The following is a 24,227-nucleotide window of genomic DNA, read 5'->3' as shown; positions in this document are numbered from 1 at the left end:
GCTGTGTTTACTGAGGATAAAGACATTCATTTCAACTCAGTCAGAAAATACTTTGCCATGTTTTCTTTTGCCTCCAAGGACATGCAATCACCTTTTGCTCCGGCTTCCGTTTCTCCTGTCAAGGGAAATTAACCGAGGCAAACATTAACATTTACAGTCCCTCGCTGTCTGCTTTTGTGTGAAGAGATTTCACAGTCGGGCGCCTGTGACTAGATATAGATTGACATGTTTGGCCCGTGGAGTCACAAAAGAAAGGCACACAGCGATATGCCCGGTTGACAGCCTAAGACTCTCCTCTCTTTAATGCCTTTAAGCAATCCAAAACAAAGAAGTTACCGTAAGGCCTGGCGACGGTTCAGAACTGCTCATGCATGTGTCTCTCTCCTTCTCCAGGTCCAGATGTATTTCGCCTGTCTGCCAGAAGACAAAGTGCCGTACGTGAACAGCCCAGGAGAGAAACACCGGATCAGACAGCTCCTCTACCAGCTCCCGCCACACGACAATGAGGTACAAAGGCTTCTTGTTCAGCGTGTGACAAGAAAAACACAGTTATTCAGATAAGAAACAGAGCAAATGTTCCAGTTACACAATAAATACCTAATTAGACAACAATAAAACTAACTTTTCATATTGTTCTGTTTGTTATGACCGATATTTCTTTTTGTATCCGGCTCCTTTTAGTTTTTCACTTACAAAATGCAGACATTGTTGACGGGTAGCATCCAGCTGCATGTGCGAGTTAATCCCAAATGCGTAGAATATTACAAAAAAAGACTTATTTATATTTTGTTTCACAAAATATAAAATAAGTCTGCAACGGCCAAAGGCGCAAAAACGGAGAAGAAAGCCCAAAGCGAGAATGTAAAGTCGGGCAGTGACGCCGCTGCATCCAAAACTGCTGGCAAACGAGTGTAGAAGGCGGTGTAAAATAAGGAAACTTTAATTTCCTTTTTTATGGAGACTTTATGTAGATTAAAGAGAGACATATCAACCATTTATTTCTGTTATCCTTTATGATCATGGCTTAATGACATCAATTGAATCATCCACAAATAGGATAAGTCACAAAGAGTCTTTGCAATTGAAGCTGGCCATCCATAGATTGCTCTATCCAAGCATATTGATGGAAAGTTGAACGGAAGAAGAAAGTGTTTCAGATGCTTGGTAAGTCCAAAATTGAGGATTTGTCCCCACAATAACCAATATTAAGCAATAACAAAATGACCCAAATAACCAAAGAAGGGTCACACTTTAAGCAGATAGTCGAGGTTATATTTTGTAAATCCATTGAAATCACTTACAGAACTGCCGGGAAACCCGGTAAAGAATTATACGAGAACATCCTCCATCAAAAAATTCCACTGTGCTGCACAAAATCGTCCTGAAGTTCTTAAAAATAAAATAAAATAAAAAACGGATACTGGAGACGTCCTCACATATGCTGCTGGTCTTGGGTTGACAACTAAAGATCCAAAATCTTTAAGGTTAAGGATCTCCCCAAGCTAAAGGCTGCCAATTGAAACGCAAACGCGCCTACTCATACACAGTCAACAGCTTCGTTGGCCCTAGATGTGTGAGGAGAGTCCTGGCACACAACATGTACATGACACAGGTGTTAAGTGGACAATACAGTGGACTGGGTGGTGAATTAATGAATTAACTGGCTGAACATTTCTAAAAGAGAAACCTTATACAACAGATGCTTTCCCTCAAACGCAGCAAAATACAAACGTGTGACAGTAAAGCAAATCTCATTTGTTTGCTCCGCTTATGATGTTCAAACCAGCTCCCCTCTTTCTCACTTACAATACGGGAGTTGACATTAGGTGATATGATGGAGGGTTATCACCAGCTGACTAACAAGAGTCGCTGGCAAGGGTGCTCTGTGTGTGCACAATTGGAAGAGAGAACAACGGGTACACTCGCAGTGTTTCAGCAGTTTTATGATGTTTGCTAGCAGCGCTGGCAGCCTGGGGAGGCGAGGTGATGCTGGAGCGGCAGTGGTTTGGAGGGGATAAGCCGTGTGTGTGTGTGTGTGTGTGTGTGTGTGTGTGTGTGTGTGTGTGTGTGTGTGTGTGTCTGGGTGAGAGGAGAAAGAGACAGAGGCTGCATCGCTAGCTGTTGTTTAGAGATCAACTGAGCTGGTTGTTAGGGCAGCCCTGCTCTTTTATCTGAGCCTTTATCCTCCTCTCTAAATACAGAGGAAGGGTTTGTATATTGTTAATGCCGTCCTTTCAAAGCAGCCTTGGGCAGAGAATTAGCTTCAATTAAACTCTTTCTACAACCATATTTGGAGCCGCTTCACCCAAGCACACAGATGAAAGCAGTGCTATCTGCTGGACTTGGTGCTCATTTAGCTTTCGCTTTGCACTTAAAGGTATGCAGCCATATCCATTAAGTGGACAGACAGTAATGCATTGTTGTGCAAATAAAAATGTTTAAAAAAACAACATATATATATATATATATATATATATATATATATATATACACACACATACATATATTTGTAATTCACCCCTTTTTACTATACCCATATAGAAATCCAATTCACCTAATTAGCAAATAGATTCAAGCTGCATGTAATTTATTCCTAAATAAATCCAGCATCCTCATTACTGAGATAAAGCAGAATAGATTGTGTAACTGTATATTCAAAAGCCAGTAGATGACAGAAAACTTACACCCTGAACATACCATCCTCACTTTGAAACATGGTGGTGACGGCGTCATACTTTGAGAATGATTATCAGAGTTAATGGGAAAATGGATGGAGCCGAATATAGGGCAGTCCTGATAGGAAACCTGTTGGAGGTTAAAGACTGGGGCAGAAGTTCACCAATCAACAGAACAATGAACCTAAGCATTCAGACAACTGAATGTGTTGGTGTAAACTACATTTTTTGCATTAAAATGGCCTACTTAAAGGCAAAAAATAAATGTAGTTGAGAATCTGTTGCTAGGCTTGAAAATAGTTGTTTGTGGAATCTCCATTTCCAGTATGACTGAGTTTTAGCAATTTGTCCAAGACTTGATGCCTCATTAATGAGATCGCCAATGCTGATAGAAACACACGGTCTCCAAAGTAACCCCTATATATCACAATTTTCAGATTTACTCATAAAAATGTTGAACCCAGTTTGTCATAGTTCACTTATCCACCACATATTCATTCCTGAGAAAGTAGATATAAGCTTTTGGTTGTAACATAAAATGTAAATAATTGACCATTAATGCTTTTTAATTCCATTTTTTGTTGTCGTTTCCTACAGTTGCGCTACTGCCAGTCGTTAACGGAGGAGGAAAAGAGGGAGCTTCAAATGTTCAGCACCCAAAGAAAGAGGGAGGCGCTGGGGAGAGGGACGCCAAAGATCCTCCCTAGAGCCCTGCAACACACTCGCTGTGAAAACGTATGAGCCTCCCACACACACACTGGCATATTATTGTGCACACATGCGCTGAGGTGCGAGAACAGTCACAGAGAAACCAACCGGAGGGTCTTCAGCCATTTAAATCACGTAAAGCCGATCCACTATCCTTTTCTGGTCCTGACTGGCTAATATAGTCGTTTTAATCACTAACATAAACTTCCTCATTAGCGCAGGAGAGGAAACAGGGAAATTGGAGGGCTCATGTTTAAACCAAGAAGAGAGGCCATTTTCCTCATGAGGAGCTCAGCCAATTTCCTGTCTGCCATCTATAACCCAGCGTGAGAGACTGCAAATAAGTGGCCAGATTAATTAGTAATTCTTGCACAGTCCCAAAATCCTGTTTTTATCCAAACGAGTCACAGTATGAAGCAGGTAATTCCACATTAAGTGCTGTAATTAGAGCATGCGGAGTTGGTTGCGAGGCATTTTGACATTTTGAATGAAGTCGGGTTGAGCTCAGGACAAGAAGCAGTTGCGTTTGCAGATACTGTAAACAGAAACATTAAGTACTGCTGATCGTATTTCTGAAAAAAAACAGAAAGAAAAAAAAAAACGCCTGCCTTCGTTTCTCCAAACGTAAATATTGGTGTTATGCGGCTTCCGATGCGAAGAGTGACTCAACCACATCCTCTTCCAGGCCCCCAGGAAGGAGCAGATGAAGCTAATTCCCCTCCCCGAACATTCAGATGCAGTCTGTCACCACTCAGACACAGAAGCTAAAATGGAGGGGGGATGCAAGGTCACACACATGCTCCCAGGATTCCAACGGACACATACACACACGGTGGACCGGACATGCATATCTTTATGGCAGCTCTGCAGACATATGCTATTGTCAACCACAGGGCGTTTAATGACAACACAAACCTCATCGCTTTGCTAGGCTTGGCTTGTAGTGATATGCAACACCACAGTTTTCAAGGCCCCAGTCTGTCCAAAGTGGTCATAATGGCTAACAGCTGGGCATGCTGTCCCATAGCTCCCTATGAATGCCTTGTAAATATGCCTAGTTATATAAAGACTGCATGTTCAGGCAGGCTGTAACGATCTCTGTGGAGTCATGAGACCTTTTGTCAGAAGGCCAAGGCCACTTTACAGACCAGAGGTGCTTTCCTATGAATTACTGACGATTGGACTAGGCAAGAAAAAAATGGTATAGGTCCCCGAATAATCTTTAGCTTCAGTATGTTCGAGGTACGACCACCTTTACGTTTTTGCCTTCTTTGCGAAAATTAAAACTTAGCAGATATACAAGTGTATGTCAATGAAAAATGAAGTTCTACTATAAGAATGCCACCGAGCTGCAGGTATGTCCTTGTACTGCACAGTATATGCACCAACTACATCGCCTGGAGTTGCTTTTCTTTGGATAAATCACTCCCTTCGTACAGAGTGGCATGGAGCCGAACAGCCTACGCCGCTGCTGAGGTGTGAAGGAAGTCGATCTTGCTTTAATATAGGCTCAGCTGCATTGCTGGATCTGGTGTCTAACGCAAGGAATGCCGCAGCTGTAGATACATCCGTCTTTGGTGGCTCTTGAAGCACTCACTTGAGCCACAGTTCACACCTTGTAAATCTCTACAAAGACTTTGGCTTGAATGGGGTTCGCTTCACAATCCTCTCAAGCCTGCTGTTTTTAATTCATTTCACCTTTCACTAAATCTTTCAGGAATATGCTTGTGAACAGTCATCTTCTTTACCAATAACCTTTAGTCACCTACCCCACTTGTGGAGGGGTGTGAGTGATGATGATTGGATTGACAAAAGAGGGACAATTTTTTTTATTGCCATACTCTAATAGAATAAAAACTTTATTACCAGGCGTAATTAATCTGTATGTATTTTACCCTTTTCATTAAATGTACTGAAATAAATTTTTAAAGACACTTATTTATTAGAATGTTTGTCATGTATGTTTGGCACTTTCCACTGTCTACTGATTTAATTCATTCCACATGCCTATTTTGAGGTTTATTTCGCAATCCGCCTTACTTAGATTTGCAAGGAAGGGTAATTATCACTATTAGCGTTGGCAGCTTAATCACACATATTACCTCCTGTTTGTCTTTGACAGTGTTGTGGCAGCATCAATGGAGGGGAGATGGCGATTTTTGCCTCCAGAGCAGGGCCGGGTCCCTGTTGGCACCCGGCATGCTTTGCATGCTCCATGTGCCAGGAGCTTCTGGTGGATCTCATCTATTTCTATCAAAATGGCAAGATCTTCTGCGGGAGACACCACTCAGAGCTCATGAAACCTCGATGCTCTTCTTGTGACGAGGTAACTGGCCCGATTATTTAACTAGCAACTGCTGTATTTTAAGTTGATGCAAACTAACGATGGTTTTGCGAATATACGTAGATCATCTTTGCAGATGAATGCACCGAGGCTGAGGGACGTCACTGGCACATGAAGCACTTTGCCTGTTTTGAGTGTGGGACTATGCTAGGTGGACAGCGGTACATCATGAAAAATGGACGGCCCTACTGCTGTGGGTGCTTTGAGTCGCTGTATGCAGAGTACTGTGAGGCCTGTGGTGAAAACATTGGTAAGTCATACTTAAAATCTTGAGAAACATTTTGTGACAAACATATGTCTATGCATGAATTTGAGTGTTAAAACATTAAACTTGTGACAAGCATTTGTATTCAGCCCAAAGCTGAATCTACTAAGTAGCACCTTGAATACAAATTACTTGTTAAAAATGTAAAATGTACAGCTTTAATATCTCAAAATGTGGACCACATTGAAAAAGATTCTATATCAATCCCTGGTCAGACACATGAAAACAAGATTACGGTAACGTGATTCTTACTTTCATTTCTCTAGGTGTTGACCATGCTCAGATGACCTACGAAGGCGTTCACTGGCACGCCACAGACCAGTGCTTCTGTTGTGCCCAGTGCAAGACGTCTTTGCTGGGTTGTCCCTTCTTACCCAAGCAAGGGCGCATCTATTGCTCAAAGGCCTGCAGCCAAGGGGAAGATGTACATGCCTCAGACTCATCAGATTCCGCTTTCCAGTCAGCCCGCTCTCGTGAATCCCGACGGAGCGTCCGCATGGGGAAAAGCAGTAGGCCCGCTGAACAGTGGCGACAGTCACAGCTGTTTAGCTCTCCTACTACAGTCACCTCTTATGAGCACAGGTTTGTGGAGGGTGAAGGGGACAGAGATGGCGATGGGGACATTGATATAGTGGGGAGCAAGCTAACTCGTCTTGGTCTGGAGGAGGAGAGGTTCTGGAGGGAGCGGGAGGAACAGGATGCCGGTGGAGAGGAGGATCCAGAGGAGTGGGCTCAGCATGAGGACTATATGACTCAGCTCCTGCTCAAGTTTGGTGACCGTGGCATGCTGCACCAACATCAGCCACCGTCCCTAAAATCACCTAGCCCCAACAGTGACTCAATGCAGGTAATAAGTACGTCAGATCCCTGGCTGAAGTCCGATTCAAAATCTGTGGGTCTTAACCCCTCGTCCCCCGCCCCTAACAGTCCCACCCAGAGCCAGACTTCTGATCAGTCTCGAGCCAACAGCCTCAGTCCAGGCTTGATGGACAAGAAGCATCTACCTGAAATGTACTGGGCCCAGTCACAGGACGGCCTCGGAGACTCAGCATATGGAAGCCATCCAGGTCCTGCCAGTGCAAGAAAGATCCAAGAGCTAGAGTATGACCAAGATCAAGAGCAGTCTGGAGTAGGAAAGCAGGCTTTTTGGCCAGATACAAGGGAGTGGTACGAGGACTCCCTGGAGTGTATTGCTGACGAGCTAAGGAAGGCTGAGAAGGGTGTTGGAGACTCCATGGATTCCCTTGCTTTGTCAAACATCACTGGTATGTACAATGCTTAATGTCGTAATTCGGTTCTTCTTACTTTTGATCTCAAAAACACATTCTAACAAATATTCCTTCTTCACTCTTATTTAGGTGCATCAGTGGATGGGGATGCACCCACAGTCTACAACCTTCATGGCATCCAGGATTCTTCCATGACTGTCGAGTGTGAGAAAATGAGCAACATGGGAACATTTAATTCATCCCACATACACCACAGCGCAAACTCCCTTAGTCTCAACATGGAAAAGAGAGTTGAGGAGGCAGAGAATGGGATAGGGCTTGGAATGAGGGTTGCTGCTCCCACAGGACTTCACGCAATATCTCCACATTCAGAGGGCCTCCCTGGATCTTTTGTTCAAGCTCCGGCTCTAAGAAGGAGCAAGTCACAATCCAGGCCTCCTCAAATGGTGAAGTTCTCAGAGGACACAGTGGACAATGGATACAATGATGGATTTGAGGTTAGTGTTATGAAACATCCCATGAGTGAGAAGCCACAAAGGAGAGCGTACTGCCCAGATGAACCCAGCAGAGCAAGAAGCCACTCGACAAGCCACCACGGCAGAGGGAGGCCCCAACACCACCGACAGGGCCGGCGCCACAGGAGCCGCAAAACCCGCTCGGACAACGCGCTTCACATGGTACCTGTAGAGAGAGCGCAGAGGCTGTTTGAGCCTCAGCAGCAGGGTATAGTAAGTCCACCATATGGTGCGATGCGTCTTCAGAACCCCACACACATGCTGCCGCTGGCCTACTCCCAAACCCGATCTGACTATATGCTCCGTAGCTCAAACCAGAATGACCCACGGTTTGAACATTTCATGGGTCTCCACAGAGATGAGGACGACTGGTGCTCAACTTGCTCCTCATCATCGTCAGACTCTGAGGAAGAGGGGTATTTTCTTGGCCAACCAATCCCACAACCTCGAGCGGTTGGGCGCTACTATGCAGAAGACTACCCAACAAGGGTGACCGCGCTCACGGCCCTCAGCCACGGCTCACAGACTGGTTGCAGAAAGGGCCATAGCTCCAAAAACTGCATCATTTCTTAGCGAACCATGCCATTAATCTTATGAAGTGCACTACACAAAGCAATATGGTGAAGATTTTTAGTTAGGTCTGTCATATTCTGTAAAGAGGCCATTACTGAGCTGTTTAGACACTTATTATGTGTATGCAAAGCTGGTTAAAATGTTCAACATTGATACGATTTGAATATCAGTGGAAGTTTGGAATTTCACCATGAGAGGATTTTATGTTCAGTTAATAGTTTTGCAATGGTAAATATGGTATATGGTAAAAACATTTCCCCCCTCCAGAGGTTAACAATGCAAGTAGAGCCAAGAAACTAACCAAATAACTATTTAATGTTTACTAAGACAACATAAAAATGTAAATAATAAGTTAAAATTTCAGTTCTAGTATTTTATACTCTTTTAAAAGTGTAAAAATGGTTTTGCTTGAGTGAGAAGAATCACCAAGTTGTCCACAGAAAAAGGCCACATTATTCCTGTTTGATGTTTGCAACACCTTCCATATTATGTAATCACAAACCAGTACAGAACTGGCAGCAACACACCTGTATTTGCACCTGACCAGCAGCATTGCTCCAAGATAACCAACGTACGCTCTGTGATGTAAAGGTGATTGCAATAAATATTTTTTCTCCAATTGTTCAAGAATGCTCTGCTTGAATCGGGTTATACAATTTGTTATATAATTTTGACTTCGAATAGACAAACGTTCTAAATACTGAAATAAGAGGGGAAAACAAGCAAATATGAAAGGAATGCAAGCTAGGTAGTCTTGACCTTCAAAAGTCAGCAAATGGCTACAATACAGAAAGCTACTCAAACGTGTCTGTATCTATAGACAGCAAAAGTAAAAAAAAAAAACGGACAAGCTTTTACCGGTTTGCCATATTTCCCCAATATTTGCACTTGATCCCACAAGATGAAATTACTAAAAAATTCAGAAAACTTTTTCACATATATATATATATATATATATATATATATATATATATATATATATATATATAAAAAACACTTACTATAGATCTTTCTAAGTTAAAGGACAACCAAGTTATTTCCAGTTTTAAAGTAACTTTTGCAAAAAGATAACCAATACCTTCACTTCAATGGAGTGTTTCCTAGTTATGGATTTTGGCAACAAAAAAATTATGTTCATTCTAGAACAATTTTCTAGTCATCTTTTTTTAAAGATTATTTTCCATTTTGAAAAGTTGCCAAAAGAAAAATGGAAAAGACAAGAAAACAAATCTCAACTTCCCGTTCTCGTGGTGCATAAATGTGTGACAAAAACCCATACTTCTCTTACTCTTCAAAACGGGAAACAGTCACAGATAAGAATTCAAAGTCAGGCAGTCTTTGCTCCTTTATAAGTCAAGACATGGCTACAAGGAAAAGCTGCTTGCTAATGATAGCCACATCTACACATACCGCTTTTTTTAAGCTATCAAAACTGAAACGGTTGGGTGAGGATTTATAAAAACTACCAAGTGACAGTCATTCACTTGGTAGTGAATGACAATTTCTTTAACAAAAGCCCTTTCAATAAAAGTTAAACACCTCTCCTTCTAAATACACACAGCTGAAGTATCGTCTTTAATTTCTAGTTTTTTAAGCTGATCAGGTTCGTCAAAAAACTTTACATGAGTGATTCATGACTTCTTGTGTCGCTGAGCTACGAAAAGGGACAAAAACAAAACAGGAAATTTCTCTTTGTCACTTCAAAATGGGGAGACATCCCCGACTTCCTATTCTGCAAACATATGAGACATAATTTGCTTAGAAAGTCCTTAAAATGGGGGAAAAAAATAGAATGTGTCAAGTCATTCAGGTAAATGTGTGATAATCTTCATAACTCTGAGAATGCACATGAACTGCATGAGGATTTTTTACTTTAAGTAGGCCTATCTAGAAACTTTCGATTAGTAATTCATAACTTCTGGTTTCCCTGAGGTATGAATCTGAAAGGCCTTTTTCCTTTTTAGCCATTTTTCAAAATGGAAAAGATTATATCTTTGCAAGACAGAAGGATGGATCTGACTTTTAGTATATTTCGGGAATATCTAAAAATGGTCAAGCTTTGTGCATTTTGCTTTTTCATAAGTGTCAGATTGAGATTTCAATTTGAAATATTTTAACAGTACAAATTTTTACGACAACTTGATTTCTGTCTATTGCAGCACCGAGTGATACATATTTATTCAAGTTACACATCAGAAAACAAAACTTTCTAAATGTGAGATCATGCTTCAAAACTGAATGGCATACTAAACATCATAAGAGCCATGGAGGACTTGTTGTTTTTAAATATTTAAACAAAAAAAACTTTAATGTTTTTACATTTTTCATAGAAAACTTGAAGGTAAAAATGGTCCATTCAAAAATAACACTGTTCGCTCCTGCGATGAGTTCCTCAGGTTGCTGTGACCTGCAGTATGTTCAAGTCCAGCAATCCTAAATCTGAGCTGTTAATCCGAAAAAAATAAAAATAAAATAAAAATTCTCAGTCTCACATTAATCGGAGCGGACGTAGACGAAGCGCACCAGAAAGAGGATTAGCTGTGGTTCACTCCGGTTTTTAAGAGTTTCTGGGTCATGGCAGGAGTGACGGAGTCACAGACGAAGGGTTCTGGAAACCGGACGTCCTCATCCAGCTCTTTGATGAAGTGCTTGAGGTCCTCCAGGCAGCGCTCGCGTATCTCCCCGAGGTTCTCCCTGAGCGGGACTTGCAGCTGCTTCTCCAAGCTGGGATCCTTTGCCACCAACATTTTGACCACCATTCCGAACGTCTCGCAATCCTGCCTGTAGACCTAAAGGACAGGGAAGTTTGATTACTTTCTTTATGCTGTAATAAAAACTGAGGAGTTTTCATATATTTTCATATATTATTAAGCCTCTAATTTGGGGGTGAGGAACCGCCTCCGTTCTTCTCTACCCGTCATCTGGATGCTTCACAGCACTACACTCGAGCTTACTCCTCTGGTGTGAACACATGCAAAGCAGTGTCAGAACATAAAAGACTTATTCTTCTCTTGTACTTAATGAGCCCACTTGAAACAAGCTGAGAAACAATAAAAAAAAAAAAAACATTTAATTGGTGTTTAGAGGTTTACGTTGGGCGTTAAATGAGCAAAGGACATTTATGTGCTTCAAAATTCTCCACAATAAAGTGACTATCCTTTCTACACACGTTTGAGTGATAAAGCATAAACGTTGCGTCGGAAAAGCATTAATCTGTTTACAACGTTTCACATTTGAACAAACTACAACCACAAACTATTTTAGTGGGATGTAGCAAACGGTCTGTGTGCAATTTAATCTCAGTATAAATTTAGCAGCTGTGTGAAGGTTTCATTAAAAAGGATATTACCCCAGAGTGAAATACGATGTCTTTCTGTAGCAGGAAGCTGTCCCGAGTTGATGGTAAAATGGAGGACAATCCCGAAAGCAAAAAGTTTTTAGATGCCGCAGAAGACTTTAGACTGTGGCTGGGATTTAACACCCAGCTGGATTGGTCAAGACACACAGCCGGAGCAACAATGGAATTATTCAGATAGATAAAAAGAACCGCCCAGTCAAAGACCAGACCAAATCAATACTTTTGCACACTTGGTTTCCAGATTTTATTTAATTTTTTTTTTGCATTTTATTTTTAGGTCATTTTGGGGATCAATGTTAAAAGCTGTTTTAAAATTAGTTAAGTCTTATTGTCTGTAGGTTCAAACAAACAAACAATGATAAACTTGAGTTCTGATTTTCAGAGTGTATTCTAGGGCTATTCAACAGTTTTGTAGCATCTGTCGTTAGAACAGCTTTCTTAGAAAACTTCTGAACTTGTCAATTCAGGAATGGACTACTGCATACTGAAATCCAAAATTTTAAAAACAGTTTGTGAAGTTAAATTATTTTATTTTTGTAAATCCCTAGCAAATAGAAGTTTTGTTAGTGTTCTTTGTTGGCATTTTAGAGCAGATTCAAGAACCATGGGTCTGAATTTAAAGTTGTCTAGAGGCCAAACAGGTCTAACAGATCCACACCTGGAAAGTAGCAAAAGCTATACAGTTTAAAACTGCATAGAAAATATAAGAACCTGCAGAAAGATGGGTAAAAAAAACAACAAAAAAAGAAGGCACATCTAAAATACACTCCATCCAGTCTGACTGAAACTCACTCCAGAAGAAACATTGGCTATAACTGACAAAATGTGAAAAATACAGAATCAACATGTATGAATATATGTTGCTATTTTCCAACATATAAGCGTTTGCATGTGCCAACATTTTATCCAGGTTAAATAATTGCATTTATGGGCCAAAGAAACCGACACTTTTTCACAACGTGACATTTAATTAGCTAGTCAATCTCATCTATCCCAGAGTTTTCTTTTTCTTGAGTCAGAACAAAATGAATTCACAGACACTGATGATGTTACACAAGTAAATGAGCTAGAGGGCTGATTCACAAACACAGTTCAGGTAAAAATGCGCAAATACAAGTATGTGCCCATCAGGCTGTGTGTTGTAAATTAGGCCAGGCAAGACAGACTTTCAGTTATTCACCAACAGCGGCTTCTGCACTGCGGGGCGCCCTGACTCACCAACTTATTTATAGGATTCCATCCTTCTCTACAGTAGAGACTGTGTGTGTAACTCGAGAGCCAAAAAAGGAGTAAATAAATCAATGAGTTTGATTTAAACGCATGTTTTGTTGCAGCAAATCTAGGACAAAAGTAGTAATCTGAATGTCAGATAACGTCTGTTATTTACCAGAAGTTATTATTTGCATCCTTCAGTTAGTGGAATAATCAAGTCTAGAATTTAAAGATCTCTCTTAGACTGTGTAAGAAGCCTTGTGGGAAAACGTGAGATTTTTTAAAAGTGAACACTGGCTGTGTTAGTTTACATGTACTGTGGATTTTTCTTTCATCCTTTTAAGATCAAAATTATATCTGAAGGCTGAAAAATGTATATACACCTCCCTCCTAGTATTTTGGTGAAACATCCCTTAGCATATTGCGAAGAAACCACTAAGTTTTTGGTAGCCATTAGCAAGCTTTTAGCATATTTCTGTTTTTATTTGTGAAAGGAACCAAACAATAGTAACTAAACTTTTTGCTAGTTGAAGTCCAGGATTTGGCTAGACCATTTTATATGTTAAAACAAAATCTCCCCCCCAAAGAAATTACACGTGTTTCAGGTTAGTATTAAGCCGTTTGCTTAATACGACCTGGACCCAATAAGTCCCAACCTTCTACAAATACTTGCAGAGGGAGGGGACAAAAAGTGGTGTTGGTTTTTAAATGATTTACTTTAACAATAGGAAGAAACAGTCACATCAATCACTTCAGAGGAAACGTACGCTGGTCATCAGGATACAGTTTCCAAACCAGAGGGCGACACAAATTAAACACACCCTGTCCTTTAAACTGGGTGTGTTCCGTACACACCTTGTGTATGTATAACATGAGTTGGGATGTTATTCATACAACGTCTGATGGTCTCACTCAGCAGCTAACCATTTATACTATTCGCTCAGGATGCGTTCAATCAGTGTGCGGACAGCAGCTTCTATGAGTACAGGAAGAAGCCGTTCCTAAAAAAAACAATGTGCTGGAAATGAGTCCCACTTCCTAAAATCCATCCGGTTATCCAATCAGGAAAAAAAGACGTAGTTCTCGACAGAATTAGAGCTTCTTTCTTAAGAGTTCTTGTGTACTTACACTCCTCACGTCATCCAAAAATCAGACATAATTACTGTAAAATATATCCATATTTAATGTGAAAATTTTGGTAAAATTAGAATTAAAAAAAAAAAAAAACTAAGGGGGAAAATGTATTTTTAAAAAGTTGCAAGAAAAATCTGCATAATTAGAAGTAATTTCAATACATTCCAACATCTATCAAACAATAGTAAGGTTTTCTATTGCTACCAGATACATGCGCAGTGCAAAAAAAAAAGTACATTATGACTGTATCTAAATTTACAACAGCTATCAGTTTAAAGTTAGCACAAGTGTAACTATTACAATTGGTAACATTAGCTCTATGCTCTCTGTAGAGAACTTTATACATAGATAAGGTTCTCATCTTTACAGCACCTCTTTACTGACACTGTAAAGAGGCATAAACTCATCTGTCATTGTTTTGGCAGCTTTGCAGAGAATAATCAGATGCTTAGAATGATAATAAATCTTTATGATTCTGCTGATCAATGGAAACCTTTCCGCAAACGTCAGTAAAATCCTAACGGTGACAAGATATTCAGATTCATAATAATTTAAGAGTCTGAACTCAAGAAGACATGTGAAAGTGAGATCAGAAGATCTATAAGCCAAAGTATTTATACATGTGCACGCTTATGTAACAAAATCATTGGAGTTGTTTCATATTTACGTGACAACAAGCATGATATTCTGAAGGCGGGTATAAACTTTTCAGGTTGTGTGTTTGTATCTCCCCTTCACCAAAGAATGTAGATTAAGACAGACTGAAAACCAGGACTACCATCCCCATCCAGCTCTGCGATCTTTTTAACAAAAACAGACGAAGCGCTCAACAGTTCTTCTGCGGCCAAATCTATTTATACTCCTAACCCAACGATATAAAACTGCCTTTGTTCCACAGCCTGGGCACTGAGGAGTAAAACTAACCCTTTTATAGCCTGCATGCCTTGTCACTCACTCCAACCACTTTGGCCGAGTTTCAGATCAAGCTAGCTTCAAGACTGAGGCGGCCCGTTAAGGTTTCGACGTCAGACGGTCGCTGAGTGTTTTTAGGAGCTGCTTGTGTTTGTGTCTGTGAGGGCACTAAATCAAAACGGAGAGCAGAAAACCAAACATGTGGCCCACACTCGTCATGTGAGGAGGAATACTGTTTTGACTCACTGGCAAAAGTGAGGGTAATTGTATTATTACAGCGTAAAATAAACTAAGTGAGTTTACCTGCGCGTTAAAGGGATGATTGCAAATTATGGCCAGCGGACCCGACGAGTGCTCTCAGACGTTTTATAGCTGCTGGTGCAGAGTCGGTGTGAAAGCAGCTTTTAGGTTTTAGTTGGTGTACAGAAGCGCCAACTGTTCTAAAATGAATTCACTAATTAAGAGGAAAAGAAAGAAAGCAGTAGAGATGTATACTCTATGAAAAATGTTGATTAAGTTACTTTTGTCTGGCAGGATTATGTCCTAACAGTCTGCTCTCTTATGAAAAACCACCTTCAAAATCTGGAAATCATAAAAGCTTCAGAGAGCAACGACAGAACAAAAAGCTGGAGTTGCAGAAGCAAAAGAAAAAAACACTAAGTAAATATTTTATTCCCTCACCAGGCTCCCCCATTTTAATTTGTTTCTCCCCCCCTGACTGTTATTTGACAAAGAACTCTGATAACATAAAGCAGGACACATTCTGAAACATCCACATTCTTTAATGCAACATTTTAATGTTGCATTACAATGAAAAATCTGACCTACAGTCAGCAACATGTATCAGTATAGAAATATTTTATTAAGATAGCATAATGACACATTGAAACGTGTTACAGAACTCTATGCTTTGGGTTCATTTTTCTCCCCGCAAAATCTTCCAATGGGAGATTATGTTGCTTACCAGGGAGAGGAGGCAATTAAAGTGGCCTGTAGTTAGAATGAGACCATAAGGACTAAACAGTTGGGCTGTAAAGCAGGAGGGAAGCCGCGGCGTCAGCAACAGCACTGCAACAAAGCTGCAGGCTCGCTGGTGCAGCGCGATGTGAGAGTGAAATGTGTCCTCCAGGGCAGAGTTAGCTCAGGATTTAATGGTTTCAAGTAAACCAACGGTAGCGTTCACTGGTCCGGGAACGGCCTTCATTAGACAAGTGAGCAGGTCTGGAACCTTTAGCCTGGGGTGCTGCAAGCTCTGTTAAACGCAAATCCTTTCGTTTATTGTGCGTATACAACTAGTCCCAAACTTTGCTCAGTGGCCAGCTTTGTTCAGCTGCACCTATGTCAGAACTGTTACTAGAGCTACGACACAATGCGACACTTTTATAAGTAGCGAAAGTAGAAAAGAAAACAAAAAATAAATTCCGAGCTTCAGAACATTATAGCAGCATTTGCAGCAACACCAAATCACAGAATCTCAAAGTACTGAATCTGTACAAAGTACTGATTCTTTGTAGAATCTTGAGTTTCTACACAGAATTAGCAGAATACATGAACTTCATTGGCAGTGTTATTTTTTTATTTAGTTTATCCTAAGTAGTATTGTTTTCATTTGCAAATCAGATCAAAATGATTTAAGGTTAGCTCTAAAAACATCCTGGAAAGACTGTTCATTAACCTTATCAGTGCAAAGTAAATGCTTCCATCTCAGCACCTTTCTAGTGTAGTACAATAAATTAAACTATGACATTTAAAAATGGCAGATCACTAGTTCTAAGTAGATTCATTGCACTATGGGTACCTTTTCTATCTCCTTGGCTTTGGCTGCGATGGCCATGGTTCGCCTCTCTTCTAGGTTCTCTGTAGACTTTTTGCTGTCTTCAGTGACCGGGGCCACGATTGGTTCCTCCTTTTCTGCCTCTGGAGGATTACTTTCCTCCTGTAGGGAGAGGAGAAGAGAGCTTTATGTGAATCCTGGCTATAAAGGAAGCTAAGAAACTGAAAAGCAGATTAAGAGTGACTTTGAACCAAAGGAAGACTTGGAATGTGGGTCAGTAACCTGAAGCCCAGCATCAGTGGATCACCATGACCTGACCTACTGTTGCTTCTTTTATAGGAAGTCGAAGTAAATGTAGTAAAAAGGTCAAACTTAGCTCTACAGCAGTTTTTCCTACATGAAAAGTCGGAGTCACTTATGACAAATGAGTAAGCTCAACTTTGAACTACATCTACAAAGAAAAGCAAAAGGGAACGTTAGGATTCCTGTTGATGTTTTCATTATGTATCAACGCTAATCTAATAATACTCGAGCGGTTTCTACTCATCGACTTGTCCGGTTTTGGACAGGAACTTCAGAAATTGGGAAGCTTCGCAACAAAATCAAGCCTTCCATTGAGCAGACTGGAAATTGTGCGTAAATTGGGACGCATTCCTGCTCATTTCCTGATTCTACGAGAGTTTGACGGGCAAGGAGCAGAACTGCCCAACCAGGACTAAAGTTCGCTCATTCATCCAGGGGAAACGGGCAACGGACCAAGTCATCGTTCATTCCTAGAAGTTCGAGTAAAGACATTACAAGCGACGGAGCATCAAGTCCGGCTGCGGTCTAAAAATGAAAAGCACAACTCATAAGGAATCATCCAATTATTCCTTCCTAGTCATTGCCGAGCGTAGCTCCAGGGAGAAGTCCTGCGTACACGCTTGTGCACGTATGAAAGATCACATTTGTCAGGCTCCGGCCTTCTTTGCTCGAGTTAATAATGAAAGCAACCATAACAGAGCCTTATTTTAAGTGGCTGGAAAACAAAGCTCAACTAGCTTTGCTCTCAAGTCAAAGCTTATTTTTTCCACATATGGGGAATAACGTGAATGTGGTCATTTTTAGAGTATATGTCACGGGCAACAAAAAACACATAAGAGCAAAAAGACATTTTCATTCCAACATATTTTTAGCTTACTTTTCTAGACAAACATAAATGCCTGCATGGTCTAAAACTGAATTAAGATTTATGTTTCCAATGTTGTAACAGTTTGCATTCATCGGAGATGTACTGTCGCCATTGCCAGGGATTTTCCAAACTCTCCAAGCACTAGTACCGACTGAGAAAGTAGTACTTTACAATAAGTTGATATTGTAGGAATAATTGCTACAATGAAGAAGCTATTGCTACATATATCAAAAATGAAACAGAAAAAGCATATGATACCTCGCAAATGTAGAAACAAACCTTTCCCCAATTTTAACCACCAACTTCCTTCAATTTTCTAGGAGTTTTATGTGAAAGATCAACATGAAGTAGTTGTGAAGTGAAAACAAACAGATACACTTTTTTTTTTTTAAAAGTGGCATTTTGTTTTCAGCCCCCTTTACTCAAATACCCCGAAATAAAATCCAGAGCAACCTATTCAGCACTGCTTTTCGAAGTCCTGTTAATTTAATCTCAGTAGAAACGGAGACATTCTGTGAAGGCCTCAGAGGCTTTTCAGAAGACATTAGTGAACAAACATTGTCATGAAGAAGAAAAAACGCAGCAGACAAATCAGGGATACCACTGCGGTGAAGTTCAACGCAGGGTTTGGTTATGAAACAATACCCTCGGCTTTGAACATGTCACACAGAATCAATCCATCTCCCAAAAACGGACAGAATATGGCACAACTCTAAACCCACCAAGACGAGGCCGCCCACCTAAACCAGACAAGGGGAGCATAAATCAGATGAGCAGCAAAGAGGTCGGGAGAAAATGCGGGAGAATTTGGCAATGGAACAAACTAAACGTCCAGAGAAACCATTGTTGGAAAAATAAGCGGTAAGAAATCCTGTTTAGAGTTTGCCGTGGAAAATAGCAGCACTGATCATATTAGAGCACAAACCTTCAGCCTGAACACAGCTTCCCCACCATGAAACATGATGGAATCTGTGGAAATCTCTGAACACGGGTTCAGACTCTCTCTATCCGGTCGGACTCGGCTAGAGATATCTTACAACAAAGAACCAACAAAGATTTCAAAAATGGGCAAAACTGACAGAGTTACCCTGTAAGACTTGCAGCTTTAATTGCAGAAAAGGTGGTTATACAAATAACTGACTCGGGGTGGCTAAACAGAAACGCACACGGCAGTTCAGTTCTTTATTTCTATTTATTGTTGTGGTTCATTTATTTCATTCACCTTCGTATGTCTGCACAGATTTCCATTGGCCTACCCCAAAAAATAGCACTGAAGTTCATTTGTGATTGTGAAATAAAAAAAAAAAAGTTCAAAGGTTAAGAATACTTCTGCAAGATGCAAGAATCCAAGTATCTTGTTATTTTACGTGGCCAAATATGAAATGGCAACAAAGAGGATTTTTGTGCAGAGATGAACCTCCTGGTGACCTTTCCTTTGTTCCAAATCCAGCTCTCCACCCATAGACCACCCTGGCTCACAGCCAGAGGTGGAGCTGCTCTATAGTTACCCTCCTCTTCAGTCAGAGATGGCTCCAGAAAGCCTGCCTATGTGTGAGTATGTCGGCGTGTGCGTGTGTGTGTGTAGAACGGCCACAGCAGGCAGTGACCCAGTCTATTAGAACAAGCTTTACTGAATGTGCACAGCAAAAGGCTTTCATCTCGGCCAAGGTTATGGGCATGTGCCCCAGGAACAGATCAAACCCAGCAGAACGGCGTGTATGTGCGTGTGTGTGGAGAGGTGGGACAGTAACAAACTTTTATCACAGCATTGATTGAACAGGACATGCGTCAGACAGAGGCATGTTTGTATTTTGCAACAACTCCTTTGTTACCCAACTGTTTGTGCTTTTTCTTTTATACTTCCAACTAAATATATTCTTGCAAAACGCACACAGTCCTCTCAGTTTTTAAAACTCTCTCTCTTTGTCCCAAAAATTAAAAAGCAGCTTTTGATTGTGGCTGTGGTAGACCAGACCTCTCCTGAACTGGTTCACTGAAACCACAACACCGTTGTGACCATAATATAGCCGGCCCGTTTCATTGGATTTTTGATTAAAGTAAACTCACCACAGACTTGTAAAATGCTACAAGTCAACTGCTCTCAGCTTCACTTTAGAGAAATGAGGTCGGCGCTACAAAAGCAGTTTGGGATAACGTTTTCGGAACGTCAAAATGAAATTAAATGACTAAAGGCCAACCAGTATGGGTCCCCATTGCAGATGTGTGGTTTTTTTTAACCTATGGAAGGATTTTTTTGTTTTCTTCTACCGTACATGGAATACTGTTTAATTGAGATGTTTGAAACATTTATAATTCTGTTAATCTAGCGATGCAGACATTTAAACCATCTACACGTTGTTCATAACCCATTAACAATACTCTGTTAGAGTCAACGTAGTTGGGAACGCTGAAAAAATGCACTTCTTTTTGAGATGAAGCACAATTACACAAAAGTTTTCCTCTCTGAATAATTGCATTTCATTTTAGAACAGTATTCTTTTACAGTGTTTTGCTAAAATTTCCACTACAAAAACTACAAGGAGAAGATCAGGGTGGGATGCAAACAGTAAATGGAATAGTTTGAGCTCTTATGCGCATAAAATTCTTTCACATATCGTTATTGGTCAACAGATTTTCCCACTTGAGCTGTTCATCTCTGCAGTTTTAAACATGAACTTCTTGGCTGCTTTTCTGAATCATGTTCTCATTGCCCGGCCTTGTCAGTGTAGGTTTGCAGTTGTGCCGTACCATTTTCATTTTGGGATAACGAGAGATTTTACAATGTATACAACTTGAGATAATGTTGTAGAATTTAACCTTGCTTTAACCTTCACTGGTTTCTCTGACCCATGATGCCGTTAGTTCACTAATGTTCTCTAACAAGCCTCCGAAACCCTGTAAAGAACTGGATCTGCAGAGATTAAATTATACTGAAGCTTATAGTTGCTAATTTTATTTAGTGGTATGCAAGTAAAGTGGGCTTAACATAAATGCACATCACACTTTCGTCATATGCCAATTTCTGTTCGTCAACCAGACAATTTCAGCAAAAGCTACTTCTGAAAATACTTGTACACAGAATTTATGCAGTAAATTCTGTGTACAAGTATTTTCAGAAGTAGCTTTTGTACAAGTATTTTAATTTCTTTCTAATTTGGTTAAAAATAAAAGTCAAGTACTCCTAAAAAAAAACAGAAGACCAATATTGATTCACAGAATAACATTTTGGTAGCAAAAACCGTTCAATTCTAACACTGAACAACCTATGTAACTTACAGGAATAAACACTGAAGTGATTAACAAGCAAATCTTTCAGAGCATTTACATTTTTGCTCAAGATCTGAATGAGGCGTAAAATACAGAAGCCTCTCAAATTCAAGTCCGAACGCTGCTTACGAGACTCGTGTTGCACATCGACGTCTCAAAAAAAAAAAATTAAACGTCCAACAGACACTCTTGATCTGAATAAGGAAACGATTGTTCAGTGTAAACAGCATAAACACATCTTAATGAGTTCTGTTGGGACTCCGCTGTCTTTGCGGTCAAGATCATGTGATAAAGTTATGACTCGGGCTACTGACTTAACCCCTTGCTTCTGGGTGGCCTCTGCTGCGCACACACACACACACACACACACACACACACACACACAGATCCCTAATCACAATCACATCTGATCTTATTTACCCTCCTCTGCGCAGCTGAAGATGGATGACATGAGCAAAACAAACTACTATTTACAATTTGGGCAGGAGCTGTACACTAAAAGTAGTTTTTAAAAACTTGGTCAACACTTGAGCCACTTTCCTTTACCATTATCAGTCCATCTGACTGAAGTCTGCTTATACCACAGATAAACAGTGCAGGCCTGATGGCTTTTTATGCTGCGGCTGAACGCTGCTTTAAAAGCCATTAGCATGCTTCGGTGGGACTGAACGCTTACAGCGAGGATGGGATTTAAGAAGTTCCAGATGCACCCTGCTGGAAGGCGTCGAAGGCAGAGAGCAGGGCGACCGAGTAATAAAGTTGTTTTGCATGAGCAAATTTAAGCCCAAGTTGGTTGTTTGTTAAAAACACAAAGGGTTCTTATGCTCTTATGCTCGAAATATCCTTAAATTTAAGCAGACGTTTCTTTGTGGCTCACCTTGTTTGATGTCGCACTCTGTGGGGAGCCTTCTCGTGACAAGCCAGGAATTTTGTCTGTAATTTTAGGAAAACAAAGAAGAAAGAGGACAAAGGGCTGATACACTGAGCTTTAAAACGGCAGCAAACATGAAACATTATCCACCAGAAAAAGGAGATTCAGGGAAGGGGTTGAAAAAAAAGTGATGAGAAGCTGGGATTCTACGACGGAACTGGAGAACAAGAAAAAGGCGTGTAGCTTTCGTAGCTAAAACACAGCAATTCGTTAAGTGTGGTCACCAGTCGAGCTCTTTAATATGGTTTTTCTTTCTTTTCTCCCATTTAAATTGTTTAAGTTTTCTGGGTCAATTAAAAAACTAAGGTAAACCCTAGGCGCCCAGAAAAGAAACATAAAAATACGCCAGTGGAAACACCGGCTTCAGGAATATCCATCAGGCACTCTTCACCCTCTTCCCACTACTTCCCCTGAGCGTGAGCTGGTGGCATCTTTACGAGCCCTGATAGACGGGAGGACAGAAACGAGGAGAGGGGCTTCCTGCAGGACACATTAGAAACGCTTTCTGTCAACTCAAGTTACTCGGACTTAACCTTTTTGTTTTCCATTCATTTGTACTGGAAACCGCATTTTTACTTTTTAGAATTAGTACGACTGATTACAGAAATATTTTGGGACAAAAAGAAATGTGTATTTTATTTTATTTATGCTTTCTTTCCAACAAGTCCTTTTGCAAGAACAGTTGCATTCTTTCAGAGTTTTTGCCCTTTTTTGTAGAGGACAAGAAACATGTGATGGACAATGTTCTGGTCAGAGGAATTTGAACTGTGTGACATGCATTTAAAACCATCTGTGGTGGATGCAACGCACCTCGAACACAGTAGCTGTGAAACAAGGCGGTGGCAGCATTGAGATGTGGTGATGCTTCTCGGGTCAGTGAAGCTTGAACTAGGATGGAGTAAAGTACAGGGCAATCATAGGAGACTTTGTGTTTGTCTAGCACAAAAAAATCCCAATGAGATATATGGGATTCGTGTATCTGTAAAATAAAACGTGGAGAAGTTCCGAGGTTGCACGGCCCTGGAGCCATATCCTCTAACCTCAAACAATAAAGAATTGAGAAAGCAGAATTAAAACACTAGGATGATACAGTTTTCGAGTCCTTCCCATATCGGCTCAGCAGGGCCAAAAGGCCGGAGTCCACCCTGACGACTCTGATGGCTCAAATTAGCATCCCTTCTTCAATTGTAAATGTGGTCGTTGACCGTCAGGCCAGAAGGTAGGAATGTGAATAGTCCATGTTGGGGGTGGGTATCTATGATACCAGCAGGAGATCAGGTCTCCTGTAGGTAATGCTCTTCAGTTTAGTTTTGAAGCATACATGAAGTGTTTTTGGAGAGATGTGACCTTTTGCAGCTGATCCATGATGTTGTGCTGCATTATCCAGGTCATTTTGCCAAATGTACATAGAGTTTGCAAAACATAGAATCTGTTTCAAAAAATATGCAAAGGTTTTTCTAAAAGAAATTAGTAATGTTTCTCTTTGAAATAAAGCTAAGAGGGTATAACATGACAGTTTAGAAATAAACTAACCAAATTAATTGTGTTGATCCACCTCAAAAAAATCATGCAAAAAGTGTAAGCAAAAGAAATCTGGGAGACTTTGCACATGCAAATTTGCATGCAGCCTTTTGTGCTGTGGAGGATAAATAGGTGACTGCTTCACCTATTTAGTTCACAAGAACTAATGGCATTTATTTCAGTCATAATCTTGCGGGGGGTGACCAAGGTTCCATCACTATGTGACAGCTGGTCAGCAAACCTGGCAAACATGATTGACATGGCAGCACTGAATGCACATGTGCTTTATCAGGCATGCATTGGGGTGCAGGAGAGACGGGTGGACTTCCTGGTTGAGCTTGCAAAAGAGTTCGGTAACTCTCATGTGAGTGAGAAGAAGGCACACAAGGAGAAACTGCTTCGGCAACAACCTTCCACACCCAGCTCAGGCAAAAGGGCGAAGTGTCAGGTCAACCATCGATGCAGGATGCGTGTCCTGAGGCCGAAACATCATCAGTGACCCCTCATACCCCCACCATGGACTGTTCTCCCTGCTGCCCTCTGGAAAGAGGTTCTGCAGCATCCGGTGCAGGCCCACCTGGTTCCGAAACAGCTTTTTCCTACTTGCCATCAGACTTTTATTTTACTCACAACATTGG

At 40.7% G+C, this 24,227-nt stretch overlaps 2 protein-coding genes across 11 annotated transcripts in view; one reads left to right on the top strand and one right to left on the bottom strand.

Moving 5' to 3' along the window:
- LOC102237424 (prickle-like protein 1) overlaps window positions 1-9,152 on the top strand; it is a 30,992-nt gene extending 21,840 nt beyond the window's left edge. For both annotated transcript variants that reach the window (XM_023350190.1, XM_023350188.1), the window contains exons 3-8: window positions 394-507; window positions 3,273-3,410; window positions 5,506-5,709; window positions 5,791-5,977; window positions 6,259-7,257; window positions 7,351-9,152. In XM_023350190.1, coding sequence (XP_023205958.1) covers window positions 394-507; window positions 3,273-3,410; window positions 5,506-5,709; window positions 5,791-5,977; window positions 6,259-7,257; window positions 7,351-8,309 — 2,601 coding nt within the window. In that variant the 3' untranslated portion in view covers window positions 8,310-9,152. The remainder of the gene's footprint in view (window positions 1-393; window positions 508-3,272; window positions 3,411-5,505; window positions 5,710-5,790; window positions 5,978-6,258; window positions 7,258-7,350) is intronic.
- A 1,300-nt stretch (window positions 9,153-10,452) lies between these two features.
- pphln1 (periphilin 1) overlaps window positions 10,453-24,227 on the bottom strand; it is a 72,455-nt gene continuing 58,680 nt past the window's right edge. For 5 of the 9 annotated variants that reach the window (XM_023350646.1, XM_023350648.1, XM_023350649.1 and 2 more), the window contains 3 exons: window positions 22,015-22,070; window positions 16,724-16,861; window positions 10,453-11,098 (listed from right to left, as the gene is read on the bottom strand). In XM_023350646.1, coding sequence (XP_023206414.1) covers window positions 10,844-11,098; window positions 16,724-16,861; window positions 22,015-22,070 — 449 coding nt within the window. In that variant the 3' untranslated portion in view covers window positions 10,453-10,843. Of the gene's footprint in view, window positions 11,099-16,723; window positions 16,862-22,014; window positions 22,071-22,878; window positions 22,957-24,227 lie in introns of all 9 variants that reach the window. The other 4 variants (XM_023350645.1, XM_023350644.1, XM_023350643.1 and 1 more) reach the window with 1 other exon arrangement.

The sequence above is a fragment of the Xiphophorus maculatus genome, chromosome 17 (genome assembly GCF_002775205.1).
Source record: "Xiphophorus maculatus strain JP 163 A chromosome 17, X_maculatus-5.0-male, whole genome shotgun sequence".
Lineage (NCBI taxonomy): Eukaryota > Metazoa > Chordata > Actinopteri > Cyprinodontiformes > Poeciliidae > Xiphophorus > Xiphophorus maculatus.
Note: the sequence above shows the minus strand (reverse complement) of the source record. Positions and strands in the feature narration are given on the sequence as shown.